The sequence below is a fragment of the Syngnathus floridae genome, chromosome 6 (assembly GCF_059516105.1).
Source record: "Syngnathus floridae isolate MCC-2025c chromosome 6, RoL_Sflo_1.0, whole genome shotgun sequence".
NCBI lineage: Eukaryota > Metazoa > Chordata > Actinopteri > Syngnathiformes > Syngnathidae > Syngnathus > Syngnathus floridae.
Genome location: NC_142418.1, coordinates 6,152,666 through 6,179,487, shown reverse-complemented (window position 1 = coordinate 6,179,487; position 26,822 = coordinate 6,152,666). Strand labels below are relative to the sequence as shown.

General features: G+C 39.3%; 1 protein-coding gene and 1 non-coding gene across 6 annotated transcripts; one reads left to right on the top strand and one right to left on the bottom strand.

Moving 5' to 3' along the window:
* Positions 1–24,898, top strand: LOC148396180 (tumor protein p53-inducible protein 11-like). Of its 5 annotated transcripts, none has more exons than XM_088378986.1 (9): positions 1–217; positions 935–992; positions 9,098–9,182; positions 16,689–16,828; positions 19,506–19,564; positions 19,655–19,703; positions 19,988–20,084; positions 22,269–22,370; positions 22,892–24,898. In XM_088378986.1, exons 4-9 carry the CDS (start codon positions 16,700–16,702, stop codon positions 23,023–23,025), a joined length of 570 nt encoding a protein of 189 aa, XP_088235112.1. In that variant the 5' UTR covers positions 1–217; positions 935–992; positions 9,098–9,182; positions 16,689–16,699; the 3' UTR covers positions 23,026–24,898. The 5 variants fall into 5 exon arrangements, with proteins under 5 accessions (XP_088235112.1, XP_088235115.1, XP_088235111.1 ...); XM_088378987.1 differs by lacking the exons at positions 1–217; positions 935–992 and adding exons at positions 5,827–5,985; positions 6,607–6,646; XM_088378989.1 differs by lacking the exon at positions 9,098–9,182.
* Positions 24,899–25,542: 644 nt separating this feature from the next.
* trnad-guc (transfer RNA aspartic acid (anticodon GUC)) lies at positions 25,543–25,614 on the bottom strand. The gene has a single exon. It is a non-coding gene; the product is annotated as a tRNA-Asp (tRNA).
* Between the last annotated feature and the right edge of the window lie 1,208 nt (positions 25,615–26,822).

The window sequence follows — 26,822 nt, the reverse complement described above, 5'->3', positions numbered from 1 at the left end:
ATGTGGGAGCCGTATTGAAAACTGCAGCCAGATGCAACGAGCCAATGCGGGATTTAGACTTTATCTCCCTCAAATGTAACCACTGTTTCTGCAAACGATGTCTCGAAGATCAGTGGAAAACTTGTCCGGAGCGTAGGTGTGACACAAGCTACAAAAAGTTGCAGTTTATGGGTGCCAAACAACAGCAGTTAATGGCCATCTACCGCCAGCACCAACGGTACGCTATGCAGAAATGAAACTTTGAATGAATAAAGCATTATCCTGGTGCGACCGGGCGAAGCTGACAGCGCTGCACAACAAGACGGCGACGCCTGTGACTGCAGACAGTCTGCGGCGTGTCGGAGTGTGTGCCTCGCCATTGATGAGGGCACTCTAACATTCTTCAATGCAACACCAGGGGGCGCTTTTGATTCGTTCCTTGGTTATGACTACAAGTTTACTGACCTTGTGTACCTTGCCTGGTCTGTGTCCAAAACTCAGCTAGCTAACTGCAATCTATTTGAGCCCTAATTGGTATTTTCCATAATCATCTTTAATATATGAATAATCCACTACAAAGTGATTGTTGTAGAATTGAACTGAGCACAGAAATCTGTGGTTTTTACTGTTTGTATAACATTCCAAGTGTTGGTGTACTAAAGCGCGCATTCTATTCTTTTTTTCCATATTTTTCAAGTTTATTCAAACCAATGATCTTGAGATATTAATATTTAACTGGTCATGTAAAGATTTATGATTAAGGGTTATATAATTAGACTTGACAAAACTCAGGGAACAAATTTGCCATGTGCCCATTAGAGGAGAGCGAAGAGACAGGGTCTACCTTATTGTAGCGGTATCACAATTTTACACTTTTGCGTTCTAAGATCAAATATTATTCTAATAAGCATGTAAGCAATCAATCATGAACAATGTCATGTGCTCTGTCTTTCAGAATTCATCCTGTTTTTCTGCAGAAATAACGGACTGCAACTTTCAGTCACTCAGCCACAGTGAGTTGCTAGTCTTTTTATGTATATATGAATACATATACACGTGTATATGAATATAAAGTCTTTTTTTAAGAATGCTGGTGTGCTTTTAGTCGCGAGTCTGTTAAAATGCCATGTTGGTGTGCGAACCTCATGTTTCTTTTCGTCTATGTTGACATGATTCATGGAGTCTGTTCGTTGGGAGAGAAAACAAAAAGCTGAGCAAATTCGAGGAGCAGGGGCATGCAGAGTCTTGGCACACAGGGCCGTCATGCCTTGTGGCTACATCTTGTGTTGGCATGGCAACAGCTGGTGAGCTCAGGTGAGCGGGGATCCTTACGTGTGAGTCACCTGGCAGGCTTGGTTTGGTACAGCCACTGCGAATGTGAGACGAGTTTAGCGACAGGTCGGTTAGTTGCCCCCAACGCCCTCAAGTTCGTGTTTACTTTGCGCTCACCTCGTGACTCCAGCAGTGATGCTCTTGATCCAAAGTTTGTGTTTGCACTTTTTCAATTCTAAAGGCAAGTATCACATGCCTCTGTGGATAGGAACATATCATTTGACATGACATGACATGAATGCTCAAGTCCTGTTTTTTTTGTTGTTCTTTTTTTGCTACACAAAAGAAAAACACTAACCATGCATCCATTTGGCATCATTTAACTCCAAACAAGGTGCTTATTCTTCCAAGTCTGCTAAGTTTAGCAAACATTTATTCAGTGATTTTCAGTCTTCTTCAAACAGCTTGTCTAATAATCTGCTGTACTTGACACTTCCTACAATGATAGAGTGATTCTTCGTGAAGCATGTGAGTGGGGGGTGGTGGTATCTGATAGTCAAGAGGCGACTTGGAGTCTGAATCTTTGTCAAGGACATGCTCATCGAACAGCTTCTCTCACGCTTGGTGAAGATGAGATGTGATGTATAACCTACACCCCAGCCCCCAACACCCCCTGCCGCTTTTCTGATAGCTGCTCTGGCCTCAAGGTGCACGTCAGCATACGCCTGGCTGCGAGACCTCAAATGTCCTGCCTCGTGTGTGTCCTTAAGACAGCCAGCTTTTGCCCTATTACTTTTAAGCAAACACATCAGTCGTTTCAAAATGAGGCCATCATGAGTGTTTAGTACGTTTGCCTCGATCGTACCTCGTGTACAAAGTTTTTAGCTGAATTAATAAACGGCAGTTGAGTTAGGAAAGGCATTTACACCTTTTTTTTTTTTTACCCTTGCTGACACATTTCGTACAGTGTTTCCAATACGTAAGTCTGGGTTTAAAAAATGATAGTAATCAAACCACTGTCTGATGGAGTTACGGCGTTAAAACAGCGTTCCGATTTCACAATTTTTTAAAATGCCTTTCACACTAAAAAATACAATCATAATCATAGTTTTTATAGTTATAAGCTACAATATTTTTATACTCAGCTACACTTAGTAGTAATTAGCACCACATCAGCACAAGCGTAAGCTAGCAACCAGTTAGCAAACAACCTTCAGAGTTGCTGAGGTACAATGGGATGAAATAAATCAGTCCATCTTTCACACTAAAAAAAGAGTCATCGTCATAGTTGTCATAGTTAGAAGCTAGAATATTTTTTTTACCCAGTAATTAGCACCACATAAGCGTAAGCTGGCAACTAGTTAGCAAACTTAACCTTCAGCTTTGCAGAGGTACATTAGGATGAAATAAATCAGTTCATGACACAAGTGAAGCTTGAGCTTGACTCAACCAAAAGTTGACACATTTTTCTGTGATGTTAGTTGGACGGACAGATTTATTGAAGAATAGCAAGTCAACACCTTAATGAGAGTCAATGAGTAGATTTGAGCATCATTTTGCATAATTACAGACTAATAACCCCACTCATCGAAATAAGATGAGTTCAGGGTGTACTCCGCCTCTTACCCAAAGTCAGCTTATGGATATGCTGACGCTCCTATGAGGATAAGTATTCTAGAAAATGGAGGAATTTGCATTTTGCGTGAAAGGGATAATGTGCTTTAGCCACGGCATCAGACATCCACCACCTGCAACATGCAATGTTGCAATCTTGTGAAGTGCTAACCAGTCTATAATGAGGTACAAAGAGGCCAAAATGAAAAGGCAATTACGTCAAAATATTTTGCGCCACTTTACAGCAATAAATACCTTCTCCTAGACCACATGCTATGCTGTTGTTTGGGTGGAAAGGCTTATCAGATTCTGATAGTTTTGCTGTTTTTGCTTTAGCAATAAAGTTACAAATTAAGTTTACATTTTTCATTCTTTGTAATGACAATGGGATTTAAAGTACGCTCATTTAAACAATGTTCTCAAAGCTTTTCACCTCCTACTCGTTGCTTTTCTTGGATCCATTTAAATCGTCACGGTTCTCGATTTTCATCTCACGCACCTTTTCTTTGTCTCCTCTGAGATTTTCCGATGTGACTAATTTACACAGTTCGAATTTGAGCTGTTAGAGAAATGTGAATAATGTCTTGTAAGTCCATTTATAGCTTAGTGGTCACAGCTGAATACACTCTGGATCCATTTTCCTTGGATGCTGACAATCATTTACATGTTTCTTCCACTTAAGTGTGTCTATAAAAGCATGAGTTGACAAATGCAATGATATTTTAAAAAAAAAATCAAAGTTCAAGACTACATTATAAGTGTGTGGGTGGCGTATTACACATTAAAGTTCTGGAAAAATACAAAAGGCATTGTGTTAAAATATTCAACTTCACATTGCTCTTATGCTAAACAGCCAAGTACAAAGTGAAGCTCCATTAATTTCATTATTACTGAGAGAGGACGGTAAAGGAACAGGTACAGATTTTATCCTGGACCTTGAGGGCTGGAAAGAACAACGGGGTCATTGAAAACATAGCGGTAGGTGACTTTTGTGCAGTTGGTGTGCCAAAACATCACCCTGTGACTGACAGGTGATCAGTACACGGTGTTGTTTGTCTATGGATGGATGCGCTTGCGAGGACCTGTGAAGATTCACCTATTCCAGATATTTATGACTAGACTGAACCCACCAGATCACAGACAACATTAACTGTGTTCAACAGGTCCGTTTTCACACCGTTACTGGAAGTGAATCGAAATATAGGTCAGCCCATAAGTGTCATTATTTTCTCTTGGCAGACAGGATGTGAAGTCCTTGACATCAGCTAATTTGTAAATTGTTCAAATGAAAATGCTGCACTGTGTGACACAGTTTTAGAAAGGTGTACAATTAAAATTAAAAACTAAAGCCAGAGTGGCTTGTCATTAACCAAGTGTGATTTTTTTTGTTTCACTTCAAATCAGTGGTGGCCTTTATCTAAGGACTACTGTAAACTAAGTGGTGCATTTCCGTTGAACATTGCCCTCAATAAATAGCTGCCTCAGAAAATGCCAGTGGAGTGTTAGCGCTGCATCGATTAAGCATTGAGGGGAAGTGTAATAGAAGTCATTCTGAATCCCCAGATGGCTGTCATATTTTCATGCGGTACTGCTAACATTTCAAGAGTGTCAGCACCTCCTCACTCAACCTCTACTTGCAAAGGAGAAAAATATCACGTACACTTTACAAGAGCATTAAAACAACAATGAAATACTAGTGACAACATTTAATGATGCTTCTCTGCGTAAACGTTCCCACCAGTAATATATACTTTTCCTGTGTTTACAGTATCGCCGTCACCATTTTTCACCGTTTTATTGGCTTGTTCTTTCTTTCTTTCAGGAAGTAACTGCCCCCATTGATTTTATCCGACCATCCTGTTGTGATGAGTGGTTCGCCTCCGGCAACAGCCTTAAATAATCCTTTTCATTCAATGAAGATGCCGCTTGTACTGTCTTGCGCTTAAAACAGCAGTATATCCTGTTTCCATGTCAGCGTGTGGGCATTTGGAGGAGGAGAAATGTTGGATTCTTAATCAATTTGGGGGTCATGGAATTACTAAATAAATGGGATATATTTGATTTGTTAAAAATATCACAGAGGCTTTAATGCTAATACAAGAGGGGTGTCCAAAAGGATTACCAGAGGACGTAGGAAGGCTTGAATAAAGCTACTACCTTACTAGAATACTCACTTGACATGTTACCATCAGAAACGAGCGGTCCTAGTATTCACTACACGTTTTTTTTTCGTACTGCCAACCTGTACGCCGCTTCCACCACCTACGCATTGATTGTATTCTTTCATCCGCCTCCAACACCTCTGAGCCTCTGTCCCAACACTTATTCAGCACCTTGGTTCAATATCAGGGAACTTGTTTTATTAACACCTAGCCCAGTCTCTCTGATACTATGTCTCCTCATAGAGAACATGGTACAACAAAAAAGATGGGGGGGAGTTCGCAGTGGCAAGAAGCACCCTCTTCCCTATGGGTTCATGTACCCCCAAGGTACATGTACTTCTAAGAGTATTTTACCCGTAAGGATACTGTATCCCTAAAGGTACATGTCCTGTAAAAGTACAGTACTTGTACCCGCAGGTGAGGGGAACTAGTACTCTTGCTAGTTAGTACAGTGCCCAGAGGGGTACATGTACCCATGGTATCCCACTTTCCAAAATGCCATTTTTTTAAGCACTTTTATTTTATTTATTTATTTATTTATTTATTTATTTATTTATTTATTTATTTATTTATTTATTTATTTCTATTTCATTTTTTGTTATTATAGAGAAAGTGGTTTTTTTTCCTTCTATTTTAATGTAGTTCTGGTTTTTTTCGTTAACCAACTATAATGACATGAGCGCCCGACAGGTAGCTCATGTGCGGGGAAACGATTTTTCTGGGGAGGCGCTATTGTCTATATTGCGGTAGGATTTCAACGTGCGCGTTTATGTGAGGCCAGGTGATTACGGTAAGCTGGAGCTCGTGGCTGGCTTTAGTTGCTGAGGAGGTTGTGTTGAGTGAAAGCTCGGAGCGGCGATGTCCCCCCTCACTGTCCGCGGGGTTCACTCGCTGTAGTAAACGACTACCATTTTTTCCGCCAAACCCAGTCACAGGATCTGCGCTGTCCCTCCAACTTGTAAGTTACTTGACTTTCTTCTTCACGAAATGCTCTTTTCTCACACACACGAGTGTACTTTATGGTGATTTGAGCGATGTTTTCATTGCGCTCGTCCGTGAACGTCTCATAGTGACTGTTAGCTAAAATACTGTCGGTCCGCGAGAGTCCACTCCACAAGAATGTGACATTGCTTCACTATTTTATTCGAATTATTGTTGTGTTGTTAAATTGATGAGGCGTTGAAGTTTATGTCTAAGTGTACATCATAAGTGTAAGGTAAGCGTGGGCAGCCATGCTTCGATCCAATTGTATAACGAAAAAAAAACAATACATGTCAAATACAAGTCATATTTACTCAAAGGCGACTTTTGAGTCCGTGTTATGATCTTGCAATCTTGACCGTTTAATCCCCCCACGATCAGACTAACAAAACAAACGTGACACCCCGCCCTGTTGATCTTCATTTGATAAAAATGGACAACGTTGGCGGGTGCGGTATTTTTTTTAACACCTAGCAGTAGTTTTCTACAAGTGTTGCCATCAGCCACTAAATGAAAAAAAATTAACTCCAGTCTCAATGAAAGTAATTTAAGATTTAAATATTGTTTACTGATTTCTTGAACTATTTATTTTGCACAGAGGTACTGTGGTATGAACAGGAGGCTGCGCTGCACTTCAGGTGTGTCATGACTTGTCCTCAGAGCCGTGAAGCAACATTGCAAAATATTCACCAAACACCTCTATTACGCCTTGGGCCTCAATCTGAAAGCCCATCTCTCGACTGTTGTTTTCTGAAAAAGATTGGATGCTCAAGAATGTTGCCCTAGATCCAGAGATGTCTGACTCTATGGGCAGTAGAATAGCACACAACAAACCATTAACTCAAGATGGTGGCTTAAGTCAAACAGGCAACAATCATAACATGGGGGAAGCAGCAGTCTGTTTTTATTCTTCAAACACACACAAGCAAATGTTTGATCATTATTTTCCATAGCTGATTTTTTTAACAGTTTAACGATTTCAAAAAAGCTGATTTGGCAATCCTGTGATTATGTTGCTTGAAAACACTTTCACTTAATATGATAAATTGTTCTACCCAGCTGTTAAAGTTACTTGTCACTCTTTTGTGGTTACAAACTTTCCTTGTCATTAAGTGGAACCTTTTCAACAAACATTTAACTCAAGCAATTGCTTCTCACTGTGTCTAGCAGCAGCACAAGCGTCAGGGCTTTTCCTTATTGGTTCTGTTTCATGCTACAATTCCAGAGTGACATGACAGTGCCAGCTAATTGTAGCCGTGCGTCTGTCTTGAAGTTGCCTTTAAAAATGTAAGCAATAAGTATATAATAATCAAGGATCGTTCATGTTATATTACCTTACATTTCTACCGTTTTTCTTTTTTCAGTTAAGTAACCCTTATCACTTTAATTGCTGTATCATTCTCTTATTGTTGCCGATGGTCAAATATTTGCTAAGGTATTGTAGGTTACAAAATTCACTCAACTGGCTTTGGCAAATGGCTCAAAGTGGCTTCACCCCTCGCCCCCCTCACTCTTTTTTCCAGTGCTCATAGCCTCGGGATAAGTTGACCATGGACAACCCTCATTCAGCTTTCCATCTCACTAATGGCACTCATGCAAAGCAACAGCATGCCATGCTGCGTCTCACAGGCTGGATTCACACTCAATGTCCAAGTGCCCAAATTGTGATCTGATTTATTTCCATGTATTTTCAAATGACCCGTATCTAATATCATTCATCACCTCCCAAAACACAAGAAACTGAACCAGGTGCTGATTTTTTTTTTTTTTTTGGACTACGGATGTTGCTGATTATTAGTAGAGGTGTCTATGTTTAAGGTGAAACTTTTTTTTTTGAGTCATATGACTTATGCAATTATTTTTAGGAAGATCAAGAATCTTGACTGAACTCTTGGAACAATGCATCAATTGTTACTTTTCTTTAGCCCAAACGTTCCTTACAAGTAGGTGAAATCCAAGATCAACAGCAAAACAGTGGCAATGATGTCCTGTCATCACCTCAAATCACTTAACTTTCAGCAAAATTGCGCTATACTCCTCACAACCACTAGGGGGCATAGTTGTTGAAAAAAATGTTCACAGTTGTTTTTTTTTGTCATATCTTCAATTATGAGTATTTATATTATTTCTAGGGCTCAACCAATACAGAGATTCTCCAAGTAACCAATGGGATAATCGATTCCAAGAAAATTCATTTGTGACAGCCCTACTTGTATTTTACTATACGCTGGCCTTTAGTATTTGTTTAGCTTTGGAATAGGGGAAAAAATCGACAAATATTGGTAATTAAAGAAATATGTATTTTTTTAATGTCTTTATCTTTGCCGTGTAATTTTGCCGTGCAAAATTTTGTTTTTTTTTTAATAGCCAATTTTAAAAGAGCTACTATCAGTCGATCAAATCCAAGGAATTTGTAACAGGACAAGTAGTATTTATGCAGCATTTGTTTTCCCACGGGCGCCCCCAAAATGTCAATGTTGTGCTGACAAGATCTAAAAATGTCTGGTAAATACAGCTACTTGTTTCACAACTAACGGGCCTTAGAATTTTTTTTTATATGCTGCCTTCCGTTTTGTCTCTGGGGAGTCTTTCTATGAGCCATCATGGATCGCGTTCTTCATGGCATCTTAATTCCCTGTCGACGGCAATGAAAGTTTAACTGTGGCTTTAATAATGACCCTCTAGCAGATGTGCTTGTTTGTTTCGCATGGCCGAGATTAGCGAAGCTTAGACCATATGTTGCTTTCTATGACGCTGGCACTTTTATTGCAAACTGTAGGCTGCCAAAGTCATTAATTCGAGCTAGGGGAGACGTGAAAGCAATTCCGTTTTTGAGTGGTGACAAACAATCATGGTTAATAACGTGCGTGTGCATATGTATGTGTGTATATTTGAGTTTTCATGTCACTCCTCAGGCAGGTCCAGCTGGCTGCAAATCTCTTTTGGCGTTTATTGTATGATCCCTCCACTTCTTACTGTCATGTCGGTGTTTTGTTTTATGTTTATTATCTATTGATTTCTTGACTGCGTCGTGATTTTTTTTCCCACCTTGAATCTATATTTAAACATGCTCTTATCTTGATTGGCAGGTGAACTACTGCGGACACCGCAGGAAATTTGTTACAGCAAGATAGCTGCATCACCTTGCCACTTCATATCCCCTATTTCCAATCGGTAAGCCATTGTAGTTGCTTTGAGGGCTAATAGTCACTAGAAATGACTTTGTTGACCCTTTGTGTTGCTATACTCAGTTCCAATGTTTTTTCAATCCAAATTTCCATGTTTAAAGTGTGTATGTGTGCACTGTGAGTGGTTTCACATTCCCCCATTTGCCATTTGGATGAGGTCTCAGAAATTATTGTAGTATTTCACATCTAACAATGTGATGCTGCTTAATGCTAATGCTAACCCTAATCATTCTAGAAACTAATGCGAAAACTTTTATTTCGGCAGCTGTGATAAAACGCTACACTTGGCGGTAGGTTTACGAATTTGTAAAAGCACTGCGTGTATTTAATTCCTCATTGAACAATTGGTTGAAACAATTGCTGGGATATTGCATCATTCATCACTGAACTCTCTGGGCTCATCTGGAATTAGCTTTTCTGAAGTAGTTCCTTAGTGATCACCATAAAAAGACATTTCAAATGAGTGGATCTTTTCTTGAATATAACTAGGGCTGTGAAATATCAATATTTTTCTTCATTTGACCCTTTTAGTGTGTTACAGTAAATTAAAAGTAAAATTTATTGGAGTAGTTTGTCTTTGTTTTTGGAAGTGAGGCAAAATAGACGAGGTATCGGACAATTTCTAATAAGATGCAAGAGTTTAGAAACTGTGGGTTGCAATATTGGGTGTTTTTGGCCGTGTGCCATGTGCTTGCTCGGAAAAATTTAATCACATGCAGTTCACTCTGTACTGATGCAACCAGAGGCATTCTTGTCATTTTATTTGCAATATCGAATTCTGTAAATTGGAATTTGCATTCAAAGTTTTTCTCGCAACCAAAGAACGCAACTGACTTCGAAAAAAGGAGGAAGGACATATAAAATGCAAATGTATACAAATATATGCTAACACGTTTGGAGCTTTGTATGGCAGCACACATAATATAGACGATTCGAGTCTTGACACATTTTGGGTACGGTTGTGTGTTGAAGTTTGAGCAAAGGGCTGATTGCATGCTCTCAACTTGGACTTTTTACAGTACCATATTCTTATATATCTTTTTCCTTCCATAGCTCAATAAAAATATTTGGCAAGTTAAAAGTCATTTAGGCAATGAATCCTGGCAGAAAAATCAGATACGACTGAGCAGAAGGCCAGTGAAGTGTAATTTGTCCTTAAACAGATCCAAATCACAAAATGGCTCTAGCTGGGGAAATAAATTAAACTAATTGGTCCAGGAGACAAAAGTAACCTTTCCCGTGATTAGTGCTCAAGCTCAGACGTAATGTGTAGACAAAGATTTGCCAGCGGCTAAGGTTGTTTCTCCGCATTAGTTGCTTTGTAAACTTTGCTGAACCCTCATAGCATTTTGACCACTTGGTAAAAACCAGATTAGCAAGCTGAGTGGGCCACACTCACATTTACTGTACCAAGTAGCAGCTTTCGCTTATTTGGAGATATTGTAATAATATAGAGCATGTTAAAACAAAACAAAAATCAAACACAAAGGGGCCATTTACTGTAGATGGCGAACCAAAGGAAATCAAATTAGCTTTGGCTGTTCACTGATTGAACCATTTCAGTTCACTTGTGTTTTTGTAAACGGTCTGGTGGGGCGTCTGTCTGAGAAAAGGCGACATCAAAGCTGTCTTTTAATATTCACGGAGATTCAATACGCTATGTACCTGTACGCCATCTAGAGTGTAAAGCAAATTATGCACATGAATAGCAAACAAGCTCAGTTGAATTAAAAAGAATGTTTATTCATTAAGTGCGTACTCATAGCTTTGCAGATGAGTCACTTGTGTACAATACAAACATTTCAACCCTCTGTGAATTTATTTTCTATCATTGTACTTATTGGATCGAACTGTTTTATTGGTGATTAATAATTTTCCAAGTAACCTCTGGTGCTCACTTGAGAATCCCACCCTATTTATTTTTTTATTTTATTTTTATTTTTTTATAGGAGCATCCCTTACTATAACACTGAATCATCTGGAAAGGTTTGGGTTTCTCTCGGCGTTTGAGACTCATCAGTCAGTGAGTGGCCATTTGATTAGTGAGAGTTGGATGGACAGCTTTGGTCCCGAAGAATCCGATGCATCTTGACAAACTTAATTTACTTGTTTGCGTGTGCTTGGCTTGATTGGTTGCTGGCTATTATCTGCTTCCAAGATGAGGACATTTAAAAGACAATTGCTAAATCCTCCACCAGAATTAATTGAAGTCGCTTGTCTGGCACCTGATGATTCGGCACAAGTATGAAAAACAATCTCGTGTGTTTAATGCTGGAAAGGCGATTAATTATTGCCGTACACAAACACGCTATTCACTCCCCCATACATACGTCACACATGACGTGAGTGTGCGTGCCCATTCAACATTATGTGACATTTATGATCCTGTTTGACTAATTGATCCGAAAATAGTGATTTGGCGTTTGTCTTTAACACCCAATTTGCATTTCTATTTGAGTCCCCACCGATTCATGCGCCAACATGTGTTGCAGTATAAGTGTGTACACTTTATGCTTCTGAGAAACGTGGACGGTCTGCTTATTAGGGAAATGGTAATCGATTCGCATGATACTGACAATTGAGTTTTGGCAGCAATAATTACAGGCTGGTGAAATATACTATTGTGAAGCTGGCTATTCAGATTTGTATTCCAAAAAAGCAAGAATCTTCTGTAAAATGTTCTAGTGTTTAAAAGGTGTTTTACAGTTAGTCATTTTAATCCAAGCGTGTTTTTCTAACTCGATTGACATTGAACAAGTAGAGGATTGCCACATTTTAGTGGTTGTCCTCAAGTGCAGGAATCTAAATGTCATGTATGTTTACGGTCACGTAAGGCAACGTGTTCCTGCTGAAGACACGGAGACAAAAGGAAGAAAAAAAAAATAAAAACAGAAATGGAACTGTTGATGGCCTGTTAGGGCTGCAGAAGAATTGTTTTGTCTTGAAAGTGAAATAATGTCCTTCAGGTTTCACAATAATACAATTGTGAATATGACAAATTGGAGAAGGTGTTGAATGAGCATTGTCATGACTGATTGCTTGCGCTGTGTCAGGAAATGTAATAAGGCCAGAACTAATATGGATTGTTTGTTTGCTTGTTTCTTTGTTTAGCCAATTTTGATATTTGGCTTAATTAAATTAAACTGAATAATTGTCTGAATAATTTTTAAAATTTAAAATGAATAAAATAACGCGCAACACCGTAACAAGGACCATGAATTTGCTGAAATTCACTTCATGTTATTGAGGAATAAATGGCTGACCTATTGGATTTTTCTTTTGTTTTTTTAAGGATTGATATTTTTGACCTTTGCCAAGGTCCATGTGCAAGCATTGTTTCTGACGCAGAGTGAGACCTGAAATTAGTTCTGCTTGTCATCCAGGGAGGCTGCTTAGCAACCAGCTAGTATGGAACTAATATAGTTTTGGTAGTAATGCAGTAAAACTCCTAAATCTAAAAATCAAAAATAGCAACAAGGTCCAACTTTGAATCCCCTTTTGAGTGATTTACTGTCTTGCATTCATGACTTCGTCAGTAAGCAAAGTCACTGTACTCCCAGAGCTGTTAATTTGGGTTAGGTTTGTTTTGGAATTTGATCCACTAATTTCACATTAGTAATTTATCATTAAAGCCTACCAAATTAGATTGTGGGTGAAATCTACCAAGGCGAGCATGTGTTGGAATCACAGAATAACGAGTTGGGTCAGCTTTGTTGCTGTGCAAAGCGTTCAGGAATGAGTGTTTATTTTTCTTTTGGTGTTGGCGAGATCCCTGCTATGCTCTGATGTCATTTTATTTTCTTGCTCGGAGGGCATCTTTCATCTCCTGCCTGCGTGTGTCCGTCAGCATTGCTTTACGTCCCATTTTTACTTTTTACTGTTTCAATCATGTCAGTTGAGTTGATAACTGGAGGTGACAAGTACCTCAATTTACCATAACATATTATTATGCCAACCATTAATCTAATCCAAACAATTATTTTTATATTAAATGTCTGTCCTAAAATTGGGATCTCAAATCATCACTCTTGAGAATATTTGTAATTACAATGAAAGATATTTGACAAGGGAGCTAATTCTCTTTGTTATTATTACACTGATGGGCTAATTCTGTGTTGACTGCTCTCAGAGGAGCAAACAGTTTTAATCTTTTTTTCATCCCACTACAATAATCTGTTGATGGTAAACAGGGGATTAGTTCTGTGTACACAACTGCACACATTGATCGATTCTGTTTTATTGATCACCGTTTTCAGGGATGAAGGGGTAGACAGGCTTGTCAACGACTACTATTTAATGACGTTTAGGTGGCTGTTCTCGTATTTTCGTGGACTCAGACCCGCTTACAGCTACAAAGTGAAAATGGGATGAATGGAAGTAGTCTGTCACCTTAACTCATTAAAATGTTCAAAATGCGCAGCTTGCCTTGGAGACAAACAGCGAAGGGGGAAAAGCCAGTCTTGATTTTGGAAGAAAAAATAAAGAAATTCAACCCACGTTTTGGCGTAACTATTTGGGTTGAGACTATTGAAATTATTTAAAATCAATCAGGGTGAAAAGACAAAATAAATAGATTAGCATTGAAAGTGTTGGCTACAAATTTCAATATCAAATCACGTGTTTGTCGGTTACTCGCTGTGTCTAGTTGTGTAGTAGTTAAGTTTACAGAGAATAATTATTAGTAAGAGGATGGAATGAGATGATTTAGACAATTCTAAAGTTGAACAATGGCTCTGAAAGATTACTTGATAATTAAAATACTGATGAATTTGATAATCGGTTAGTTGTCAATTCATCGTTTAAAGTTAACTGCGGTGCTATTATGGCATGTTTATTTTGAAGGCCTGTCATGCTTCTCTTGAGGCAGAGCATGTAATTAAATTGACTTTTGTGCTGTTTAAACTGTGGATAATTAATGAGGCGCAAAATTTCACATGATCAATTTTATATTCACTGCAAGTGTGGTCATCATCCTGGAAGGGGGGCATCGCTCCATCTGTTTCCTCCTCAGGCTTCCTTTTTCCTTTTCTGGATGTGTCGACTTTAGACCATGGGAAGTTGTCAAATGTACTTTATCTGGGAACTGTGGGCTTGTAATGCTGAATTTGATATGGATGTTTTGTTAGCGCTTTTACGATTCGTGTACTGGTTACTGTGAAGCCCTTTTGTGATTAAGGGCTATTAAAATAAGATTTATTATTTAATACATAATGCCTCAGAGCTGCCCAGCGCACCAGGAGGCTCACTGTTGCCTCCGGTTGTGAAAACAAGCTTGCTTTGCTGTCTTTTTTTTTTTTATCCTCATTTGAGTTTACAAATATACATTTTAAGTCTAAACACACCTTACAGCTACTGTAGGTAGTCAGACTATTTTATTCTTTTCCCTTTTATAGTGGAGCGCCCTCAAATTAAGTCATAAACATTTTCAGTAACTTGCGTAAGTTGTACTGCCATTGTTGACTGAATCTTTTATATTTGTCATCAACCAAGTCTATGTAGTTTTATAATCAATATTTTGGAGTGCTGTTTTGCTTATAAAAAAAGCACATTACAATTTTTTTCTTAGGAGTGGAGAATGAAACAGATTCGTGGCATTTTCATTTGTTTCAATTGGGAAATGTAATTTGAGATGAGTACTGTAAGTTTAATGGTTATAGTAGGAATTAATGAAGCAATATCTCATGGCATCACCGTATATATAATATTGGTTGATTCCGGTTGATTGAGAAGTGAAACTTTGGTACAGTCAGAGCTAATATCAGGTCATAAAGCCATCTTGAATTTTTTTTCCAATCCAACGTTGCACTTTGTCGCAATCTATGTAAACCCCTTCAATGTATACAAGATGTATTTTCCACTTTTTTTTACCTGTCTTTGAAGAACCTCAATCAATATGAACGTTGTACATCTCCAGGTGACTGAATACTAATCTAATCATTTTAGTACGTGAAGTATTCCATGTGCATATCGAGAGTAATACCAGTAGGGTCATCAGTGCCTCTCAAGAGACCTTCTCATCATAGCTACGTTTGTTGTAATCATGACAGGTATTTCCTCACCATGAGAAATTGATTGGACCATAGGCAGTTGCTAGGCAACTGCATCAGCACTACATCGGCAAGTGAAGTAGCGGTGTGAAGGGAGACCTATTTGAGCATATGGAAGAATGTGTGCTTTGCTAAAGAATGCGGGGACGCATCACATTTAGCACTCAATCAAAACTTTAATGGGTTCTTGGCCATGAAGCTTCTGGGGGGGGGGGGTCACGGCAATAGTCGTATATATTGCTACCGTTTGGAACAGGCTGGTTCATGCCGCACCACATAACCAAGTAAATGAATCTCCACGCGATAAAGGCTTTAGTGTTTGGTACAAATGGGGAAGTTCTCCACTATTACGATCCATTTTGCTCAATGAACTGTTTTGTTTTTGTGTTTATGGCCAGATAAGGCAAGACATTGTGGTGAATTTTTGTCCTGACCGCAATGAGCTGCAGGAAATTAGGTTATTGCGAAAGGTGTAAGTATTTTGTTAAAAAGTTGTGAAATAGGAAATAAATTTTTGTGAGTTATTGGCAATCATTACAGGGTGTATACCCCGCTTCTCACCTGCTCATTTAAAAGAAGGCTCCAACTGACCCGTGACAGGATAAGTGGCATAAAATTTATTTTTGCTACCTTTTGGCTCGTATGATTTCATCATTCATAGAGCTTCTCCTCATGTACCTCCACTCTCATTGATTGCTGAATTTGTATGTCAGCTATAGCGACAGCACTCTGAGCACACTGACAAACAGGGCTCTCTCAATTTCCATCTTCTGAGCACACCCACAGCAATTTTTTTATAAAAAGCTAAATGTTTAATTTTCTGTATTTTTCAAACATTAAAGTTTTGCAGTAATTATTCCAGTCATTAAATTCTGAACAGGCATAGAGCATATGTGCTTTATGGAGGTTATCATTATTGCATCAATGATGACGCCTCTTGTTTTGACGATTGCTTGCTTCGTCCTCAGGCAATGGTCATTAGAGCTAAAAATTTGGCCTTCTGCAATTTGGCCATGACAGTTCCCATTTGTATTCATTCATGAATGTACAAGATGTTTTTGAAGCCTCTGTACAGTATGCGCAAAAACGTGTGTTAGGGTGATTAATGTCTTTCTTCCCCATTCGTAATGAGGTGGAGCGGATTCATTTTTATTCTTTTACATGTTGAAGGCTGCCCCATTTTGGGACTCAAACCAACCGTCACTCACAGCCTGTACTTTCACATGACCTCTCTGCAGACCCAAAAGTCAAGTCATTTGTATCCACTCTGAGATGAGACAGATATCTGCTTTTATCTGCTAGTCTGATGTTATGGCATTTCTGCGTTCTCCTTTACAATTAATTCATCAAGGGCTTTTATAGGAATCGCCTGCCGTTCAGCAAGATTTCAAAAAAATAAAATAACAAAAAATTTAATTCAAGATTATCTTGTATTTTCTTTCCAGACATTTGGATCATGGCTTCGAAAACTCACCCTCCTCTGATGAAGAAGCACAGTCAGACCGACTTGATAAGCCGCCTGAAAAGCCGGAAGATTCTTGGAGTTGGCGGCGAAGACGATGATGGGGAAGTTCACCGATCTAAGGTCAGATAAAATTCCTATCTTTGGGATTCAGCAAAAAGCCAACTTGTGGCTGGTGTAAAAAATGTGATGCATATGGGTCATCGTTATCTAAACGGCTATTTTTCGAGCTATGTCTGTGCATCTCTTTCCAAGCCACACCAATCTACTAATTGGTTCATTACTGTGCATTCCGAGAAGGCTTCACGAGTGCATGCGCATATAGACAGCGATGCAGATCCAAAATCTTCGCTTCGAAAAACAAAAAAATTGGCCTAGAAAGAATAATTAGAGATTCCATTTTGAGATTAATGTAGATTGATGAAAATGAAAATACAGTAAGGAGCATCGGCAACATTATGAGGCCCAATCAACCCCTTTACACATAGCTTAATGTTGGACACAGATAAAGTTAATTTGACAAAGGCAAGCTCTATTAATGCTTAACAATCCATGCTTATTAACGTGAGTCTTGTGGTCGCTGGTATGGAGCGTAATGAAATCCCATATTAGTCACGCTTGAGCCAGTGCGTACGCTTTTAGGGATGTAATTTATGTTAATTCCCATTTTAAATCAGACATTCACCCCTGGTTGTAATTTTAATCGTGGTTCATTTGGCAGGTAATCAAGAAAAAAAACGAGGCTGGGAAGTTAGTTCTATGTGCCAAGGCTGGCTAAAGAAGGAAAACAACTACGTGTCTGAATTCACGTGGCTTTGTAAACAAAGGAGGGAAGTGCTTCTCGTGTGCCTCACTCGCTTGCCGCTTCCTGCCAAGATAGGAAGATGACTGCTATTACTAATGGAAGCATTCTATTCATGCTATGCCGTTTGACATATTTCTTCACTGCCACTTTCTTAATACAATGGCTGCTCTTTGAATGCTCTGACAGCATCAGATAAGACTTTCACAAACGCCTACGACTTCATAAATTGTCAAAATCCAGAGCAACCTTGAACAGATTGTTTCACCTGCACACTTTGTCATGCTGCCTGTTTTGGACGTAGTGATGAAGAATGAGGGAAAAAAAAAAGCGCGAGCAGCTGTGATTAAATATCTCAACACAAATGCCACTGTGGTTCTTCATTTCCTGTTTCTCCCTTCGGCGCTATTCCCTCAAGTCAATCCTTTGTCAGCGGTTGATGCTCATTCCGCTTTGGGGATTATTCAAGTCACACATGTTCATGCATTTCTGTCAAAAAAAGCCCCCCCGGAATCACAAGAAAGCAGATTCACCAACTTGTGTGATCACAGCTTGCACAGATGTTTATGATATAGTATAGTCTGTGTGCAACAGAAAAACGCCCATCGCATGATATGATCCGAGATTGTTTTGTTGTGAGTATGTCAGTGCTTCTCAATTATTTTATATTATTCCTCTGTGACAAGTATGACTTGTATCTTTTGTTATGCATAGCATGTTACCCTCATTAACATGAAGGAATACAAAACTGAAAGAAATTAATTTCAGAAAACTTAGTTTTTTGACAGTTTTTTCTCATCAGTGTTAGATATTTAAAACACACACACCTAATACTACCTGTGCACACTGACAATGAGTGCCACTGCCATCTACTGTAGTGGGTATGCAATTACTCTTAATTCTAGTATAGCTACATTAATTATGTTGGTATCTGAAAGGATATTACAATAGCTTTTATATTACGTCATCCATCACACATACCCCCCCACCAAAAAAAAAGGAATATGATTCAGCCCTACTTTCCAGAAACGCTCACTGTGGATATAATGGCAAGGTGGTGTTGTTACTAATATACAAATTTTACTTACCTGCTTTTTTGCCTGACAGCCCATGTTTTCTTTCGTTTGAGCAGTTAGATTTCTGCTGTTTGGGCTTTTCCCGAGCAAAAATGTCTTTGTAATTGATAGCAATTTTCTGGTAAGCACACCTACCTGGAAAATGATTCATCTTTCTGCCTTGCTGCTTTTCTTGCACCAGTGCAATTTTTTTGATAGACTGATGCTCTGACCACAGCACGGGAAAAAATTGGAGTGAGAAGAAACCATTGTTGTTGGAATATGGTTGGGTTGCTTTGTGCCTTGTAAAGGACATAATCTTTTATTGTTGTTGTCAAGAAATGTACAGTGGACCACTGCGTTTTTGTTTTAAGTTCCCTCATATTATTGAAAAATCAAAATCATTTTTGTGTGTTAAAAAACATTTTTTATGAGTAAGTTTAGTGGAATACTCCATTCCTAGTGACTCCAAAGGGATTTGAATCTGTCATATTTTCTCTAGTGTGAGCCGTTTCCCTGAATATAAATTAAGCATTGTTTGGTAGCGAGTGCTGCCTCGATTAAGTTAATTTGCAGCAAACAATTTGTCTCCCGGGATTCACTCGGCTGGTGCTAACTCATCCGGAATTTACATGATGATGATGTTATGACACTTAATCTTCGGGCTCTGATTGAGGCGCTGAAGACATTTACTGTTGCTAATTAACATTGTAAGAGCACTTTCTGTCACTCAGCCTGACTCTCATGTTGTCTTCTTGTTTTGTAAAAGTGTTTATTAACCGCATCTTATAAATAGCCATGAGCAACACCTCCAAAGGTGGCATTTTCTTCCTGCTTATTTGCGATTTGTTTTATATGAAGATATCAGTGTTTCACACATACTGCAATTACAAATTGTCTGTTGTAATAAGTCACGTCTTCCTTTTTGTGTCTTGATTTATAGATCAGTCAAATGTTGGGAAATGAGATGAAGTTTGCAGTTCGAGAGCCAATCGGGCTGAGGTGAGATTTCATCTCCTGGGTTGGTGAAGTTCAAGTTGTGTCAACTTGTTTAAAACAAATTAGGGGCTTTTGTATTGTGCTTTCTTTTAGGATGTGGCTGCTAACCTCAGCGGTGGGTTTCACTGTGATCGCCATCATGGTAAGTGCTGCGGAAATTTCTATGTGCCACTGAATCGTTTTTCAATTGTGTGTGCATGAGGCATCTTGAGGAACAGTTCTGTCTTTGTCTGCTTTTTTTTTTTTTGCTCCCATGTTCAATATCAGCACTGTTCATGGCTTTTAGCTAACAAATGGGACTTATGCGGCATACTGGCTGTATTTTGAGGGCTCCCTTTCGCAATATTTGGGGCGGGGGTGGGTGACACTGTTGCTGTGTTGAAATAATGAAATTTGTGTCACGTTTTTTTTTTTTTCCCCACACAGGCCGTGATGTTTCCCAACCATCTCTACGAGGTTGTTTTTGAGGAGGAACTAGCCACAACCAGCCTCTCCGTTCGCCTCTATGGAGGAGCACTACTCAGTGAGTCTCAAGATTTAAAAAAATGATAAAAGCACACAGCTTTCCAGCTCAGCGATCTACAAATCTACTTTTAAATGGGGATGTGATGTCAACACTGCACCGGATTTCTTTAGGGGTTATAACAGCTCCATCCGAACATTCATAATGTTGGAGGCGTTCTATTTTTTTCGTTCTAATTTCATTCATTGTGTCTTGAGTTTATTATTGGGTGGTCATGAAAAGGTTCCAGGAATTGTTCAAGAACAGCTTCTGCATCCTCATACATGACTTTTTCTGGCTGGACGTTTTATGTTCTGTGGAGTGATACCTCAAGCTATTCGTTTGTGTGTTCAATGAAATAAGTGTAAATGTTGAAGTTTGGGGGGGGGGAAAAAAAATCTGTGTAACGTCTACGCTGCGGCTAATGAACATATTTGCATTTTTGGCTAAAGTGTAGCTTTGTAGTCTAGAAATGATGGTTCATAATCACCAGCAAGATCTTTTTCATTCATCCACATTAACAATTTTCTACCTTGTTTATAATTTGAGCTTACTGTTTTAACAGTCACTTAATTAGCCACATTGGCTACCTTTATTGCCCCTGTTCATAAAAATACAGATTGTAGATTTAACTAAACTACACAGCCAAGATCCTGTTCTCATTTTTGGTTACTTTTTGTAATAGTGGTAGTTAGGTGATTTCACTAGCAGTTTTTGTTTCTTTGGAGCCATATATACGGCTAATTCAGAGCAAAAAACAAAGATACCTCTATGTCAGTGGTTCTTAACCTGGGTTTGATCGAAACCTAGGGGTTCGGTGAGTCGGTCTCAGGGGTTCAACAGAGCCCCCACTGAGAAGGTGCGAACAAAACTGTTTCATTGTGTAGCTTCTGATTTGCCAGTATGTAATTTGTTGCGAGTTCATGCATTGTGTTGGTTTTGTTCTTTGAACAAGGTGATGTTCATGCACAGCTCATTTTGTGCATTAGTAAAAAACATCTATGTCTTGAATTTAAAAAAAAGTAATCTTTCACTAACGAGGGGTTCGGTGAAGGCGCATATGAAACTAGTGGGGTTCGGTACCTCCAACAAGGTTAAGAACCACTGCTCTATGTAATGGGTGACGCACAAAGCTAATTTTTACACGGCACGAGAAAACGGAAAGACTGAGATTTCAGTATGGATGCCATAAAATGAACATCCTCAAAGCCTGCTTGTACTTTCAATCGAATGCTTGTTTTTTTCTTTTGAATCGAAGCATTGCGATGAACAGAGGACAAGCCATGTTGTGTAGGGTAATAATGGCTTTTCTGTTTTGCAGCTTCCTTTTACAAAAAAAAAAAAGTCTTGGCAATGCATAACGTTTACTGTAATAGCTGTAGTTTGAGTAAAAGGCATTCAGGCACGTCGGTGAGTCAGTCACTGTGATTACATGTTTAGTTCTGGCTTATTGACAGCTTGATCCATAGAAAAGAAGACTAAGCAGGTTGGCCTCGATGAGAAAGGTTAGCGAGGGAACACTTGAAAAATTCACATCATAAAGCCTTGTCCTTTACGTGACATTTTCTGATTTTCACTTAATAAGGCCTTTAAAAAAAGAACACAATGAAACAACTCAGTTTCATTTTCCTTATTTTATTCCATCCTCCATAATCCCTCGTATGACGCTAAACAGGTTGGCTAGCATGAGACGTGACTGAACCAGCTAACATGGACAGTAGACAATCTTTTTTTTTTTTTTTTCTTTGTTGAATGTCATCAGGCCTTTGGGGATTATCAAAGGGGAGGGGGCGGTGATGTCTTCCTCGATAAGACGCATGAAAGGGGTTGAAGTACGGGGTCTCGTCAGCCAAAGCAACCACTATTTGGCAGCAAGACGATTCAGTCCATCAGCCCTCCTCCCGTCTTTAAGCCCACCCCTGCTCGTTCCCACAGCATGTCAGTCTGTGCGGCATGGGAGTGACATTCAGGAAAATTAACGACAAATGGCAGGGAAGAACATCAAATGGAACGCATGCTTTTATCAAAATCAATAAGTCAAAGCATTTAACTGAATCAATGGAGCCATTATATCATCAGACATCATGTGGTCACATTGTTACGGTTAACGATTAGGTTTTATTAAACGCTGCAATAAATGTGTATGGATTTTTTTTTTCTTCTAATGTCCCTTGATTGTTTTATTTTAACCTCCTGTCTTTGCAGGCTTGGCCCTCATCATGTGGAATGGCCTCTACACAGCAGAAAAGATCATCATCCAGTGGACTCTGCTGAGTGAAGCTTGCTACTTTGCAGTGCAGTTTCTTGGTATTGACCGCCCATCTCCCCTGGCAACATTTCCTTGAGCAGTTTCTTCTCGTCGTCTGTGTTCAAATGAAGAGTAAATAATTAAAATCTCAAGTTCAGCACGGCCGTATTCACATGAGTTTGCCTAAACCGCCCTCTAGTGTTCAATGTATGGAGTTACAACCTACATTTTGCTAACCTTCAACTGCAGTATTCTTAAATTCAGTTAAGGTTGTTTAATAGTGAATTCCAGATATTCCATGAAGAATTAAGCTTTAAAAGATATTTAATATTTACAACTGTAGTGACAGGCTGAAATGAAAAGGGAAACTCATGCAATCAAATCTGCTCTCAATAAACTCAGTCAATAATTAGAATTTTTTTTTTTCTCATTGTTGATCAATGATCAAATGATCAATGACGTGCACATTCTTCCGAGTTGGGTAATAAATTTTACACAGGACTTTATATACACTGACAAATGTTTGAAGGTCCACAACAACAGTGCCTATTAATAACCATGTGATGCTTTGTGGTTTCAGTGACATCCATCACCTTGATAGAGATCGGCATGCTGCCCAACGCTGCCATACTCCTGCTTCTCAGCAGAGTCCTCTTCCTGGTGGTCACCATGGCCTACTACTACCACCTGGGCCGCAAGCCAAAGAAGATCTGAGCTAATGTGCATGGTACAGGCAGTGGACAGCTGAGTGCAGATGACGAAACACGTACAGTACTTGCAAGGTTTGGGTTGTTATATATTGCCAGTGGGATGCAGATGCAGGACCTAGCCTAGTATTATCCTCAAATAGTCAACAAATGAGTATATAAGAACACTTGAAAAGGAATAATAAATGCATTTCTCCTTTAGATGTGTGTGTGATCGAAACCCCATGTCACCAATTTCTCCCGAGTCGTAGCGCATTGTATTCTTGCCACCTTGATGACGATTGCCTACGTGCTTTAAAATATTCCAAATTTACAGCTGCATCATCTCACCGCTGTCTCCTAACCACGCCCGAGGACCAAACATTTCTGCTGGAGTATGTTGTCACGTTTGTTCAAAGTGCGTGTTTGCTGAAACGCATCAGCAGCGCTCAGTCAAATTCAAATGTGGGCCCCACAAGCCGAGTCCTCTCTGTTGACTTTGATCAATAGTGATCTGAACTGAGGTCAGTTACGTTGTATTTGAGTGTTCAGCAAGGAAGGAAGCAAAGTGATTCTTTTTGTTGTTGTTGTTGTTGTTATTTACTCAATGCTACCAAAGTGAAGAGTAAATGTGGTGTGCTGTGTAATCACACCAGTTTATACCAGTAAGTCTTTTTTTTTTTTTTTTTTTGTAAGGCAGGAAGAGAGATTTGGCCTCTGACCTGGTATTACGGGCAGTCCCTGCTTTGGATTGGATGAGTAGTGTAGCACAATTTTTATATCACGCCATATCGGTAGCTTTGCCTTAAAACGATTTCAATCTGTCACTAACACTGCATCTTTACCCTTTTTGGGTGTATATGTAAATAAAAGTACATGTGGAGGTGTTGTGAAGCGGACAGCTAGGGAACTTGTTCAGTGTTAGGTCAAGCTTAAGATTTCCTTGTGTAATTTTGTACCTATTTAAGCAACTTGGGTGTATAAATGTCATGCATGTAATAATTCAGCAATGCAGAAATAACTGAGATTGAGTAGCAACCAATCAACCAAATAGATACTACATGTTCACAGTTGTAGGTGTGAACATGATTTCAAATATTGATTTTGTGCACTTGGAGAATAATAACAATAAGTGCACGTGCTTTGTAACGGGTACTTGGCTATTTTTGGTCCTCCACTGCATTCAGTATACTACCTCCCAGTTACTTGCCATCATTCCAATTTAGTCCAGGTTGTTTCTCTGAATTTTTTAGGCTCAACTGAAAACAAAGCCTAAATTGGTTGATATACACAGGGCCTTCTTCTAAGGTGGTCCTTTGGTTCCGCCCCAGATGGGAGTAGTCCTGAGGTCTGAGTGATTGCGGCTTTGCAGTTGCATGTGCAGTGCTGAGAGCACATGTGCTTGTTACTTGGGTGAGTCCTAATTTCAGATAGGGAATACATGGGTGAGGTTTTCTTCACTCTGTTCAAGTAGTAATTATATCTTGCCAGCGTTTAATTAGATAGATTTTGCCCCAGCAACAGTCTGTCCTTACTAGCATCCTAATTATGGGGGGGAGGGGGTCATTCCATTTCCGCCTTTATTAAAGACCTCAAATCATCTGACTTGAAATGTTCAAAGGTCTGCAAAGTGAAAATGGGTAAGATCAGAAAAAGGCCAATTTATAGGCCGTTCCATCCTCGTACTTCTCCAACATATGTTACTCACTTGAGTTGAGTGGAAGATTAATAGAAGTTGTTTAAGTCTGATACAGTTCTATACATTGTTCTACTCTGAATTGCATCCCAGGTCAAGTTGTTTCAATTTGTAGCATTGTTTTCATATGTATATACTGTTTTGTGGATCTTGTACCTCAAATTGAATTGTTGGTTTGAAATAAAGGAGCTTTGTTTATTTTGAAGTCTTCTAAATATATGTCATTACTTGTGTTTTGTGGTCTTCGTGGATTAAATAAAAATCTATGTACGATAAGCGGTATTTTGGGGCAAAAACGCAGTTGAGAATGAAATGGGCAGTTACATCAAAATCACGAGAACGTTTATTATAATAAACTGTAAGGTTTGTTTGGTGAGAACAATGTATCTGTCCGAACTGCACATTTCACAGCACAGGGTGCATTTTGTATTTCGTAACTGAAACTAAATAATGCAGCTCTGAAACACGGGTTAGTGGAAGTGATTTTTTAAGAAAGGGTGGGGATAAAGAAAGATACTCCCGGCAGGGAATCGAACCCCGACCTTCCGCGTGACAGGCGGAGAGACTGTCCACTATACTAACGAGGAAGGTAACAACTTGGTAGTGCCAAAAATATTGCATCTCTGAAACACTGGTTAGTGGAAGTGATTTTTTAAGAAAGGGTGGGGATAAAAAAAGATAGTCCCCGTCGGGCAATCGAACCCCGGTCTTCCGCGTGCCAGGGGGAGATACTGTCCACTATACTAATGAGGAAGGTAACCACGTATTAGTGGCAAAAATATTACAGCTCTGAAACACTGGTTAGTGGAAGTGATTTTTTTTAAGAAAGGGTGGGGATAAAAAAAGTTACTCCCCGTCGGGGAATCGAACCCCGGTCTTCCGCGTGACAGGCGGAGATACTGTCCACTATACTAACGAGGAAGGTAACCACGTATTAGTGGCAAAAATATTACAGCCCTGAAACACTGGTTAGTGGAAGTGATTTTTTTTAAGAAAGGGTGGGGATAAAAAAAAAGATACTCCCCATTGGACAATCGAACCCCGGTCTTCCAGCGTGACAGGCGGAGATACTGTCCACTATACTAACGAGGAAGGTAACAACTAAGTAGTGCCACAAATATTGCAGCTCTGAAACACTGGTTAGTGGATGATTTTTTAAGAAAGGTTGGGGATAAAAAAGATACTCCCCGTCGGGAAATCAAACCCTGGTCTTCCCGCGTGACAGGCAGAGATACTGTCCACTATACCAACGAGGAAGGTAGCAACTAAGTAGTGCAACAAATATTGCAGCTCTGAAACACTGGTTCGTGGAAGTGATTTTTTAAGAAAGGTTGGGGATAAAAAAAACAGACACTCTCCGTCGGAGAATCGAACCCCGCTCTTCCGCGTGACAGGCGGAGATACTGTCCACTATACCAGTGTTTCCCAAACCACCATGCCGCGGCACACTGGTGTACCTTGAGAGACGTTCAGCAGTGCCGTGGGATTGTCCAATATTAATTACGGAGCGCATTGTAAACAGGATCGCCAAACCACTCGTCAGTTCGCGCAAGGCCTGGTCAGCCACTTGCTAATCGAGAATCGGAGAATCTTGAGATTTCATATTGTCTCGGTCTGATTGTATTGCATCGGCACATATTCAGTTTATGCTGTGTGCTTTTGCTAACAGTGACAGACAACTATGACGGTTGAGGTGCGTTTGAGGTCCGATGGAAATCAGAGCATACAGTTCATCCGGAGAACCTGGATTGGTTATTTTTCACATACATAAAATAAACAGTCAAGTTGAGACACCTCGACTGTGATAGCCACTGAGCTGCTGTCAAAACAGCAAGTGACTTTTTCCTTATTGTTGCAATATTTATAGACCTAGTATAAAACGGTAAACAAAATCACGTTGATTCTTTTATTTTAATCGCAATCACTTTAAATAGTTTATTTCTTACACCGTCTAAAACCTTTTTTAAAAAAACTGTCACTTTTATTTTAAAAAAGGAATACAATTTAAAGACTACTTAGTATTTATTTCTATTAAGTTATTCGACTCTCCATACATATATAGGAATAGGACTTCACGTCTTTTGTTGTAATATAACTGATTTTAATGTAGGAGCTTAACAGGTTTTTGT

Coding starts and splice junctions, on each gene's coding strand:
- LOC148396180 (XM_088378989.1), top strand. CDS start 16,700: ATGGCTTCGAAAACTCACCCTCCTCTGATGAAGAAGCACAGTCAGACC. Junction 16,829..19,505: donor GGGAAGTTCACCGATCTAAG/GTCAGATAAAAT, acceptor CTTGATTTATAG/ATCAGTCAAATGTTGGGAAA. Junction 20,085..22,268: donor CTATGGAGGAGCACTACTCA/GTGAGTCTCAAG, acceptor CTGTCTTTGCAG/GCTTGGCCCTCATCATGTGG.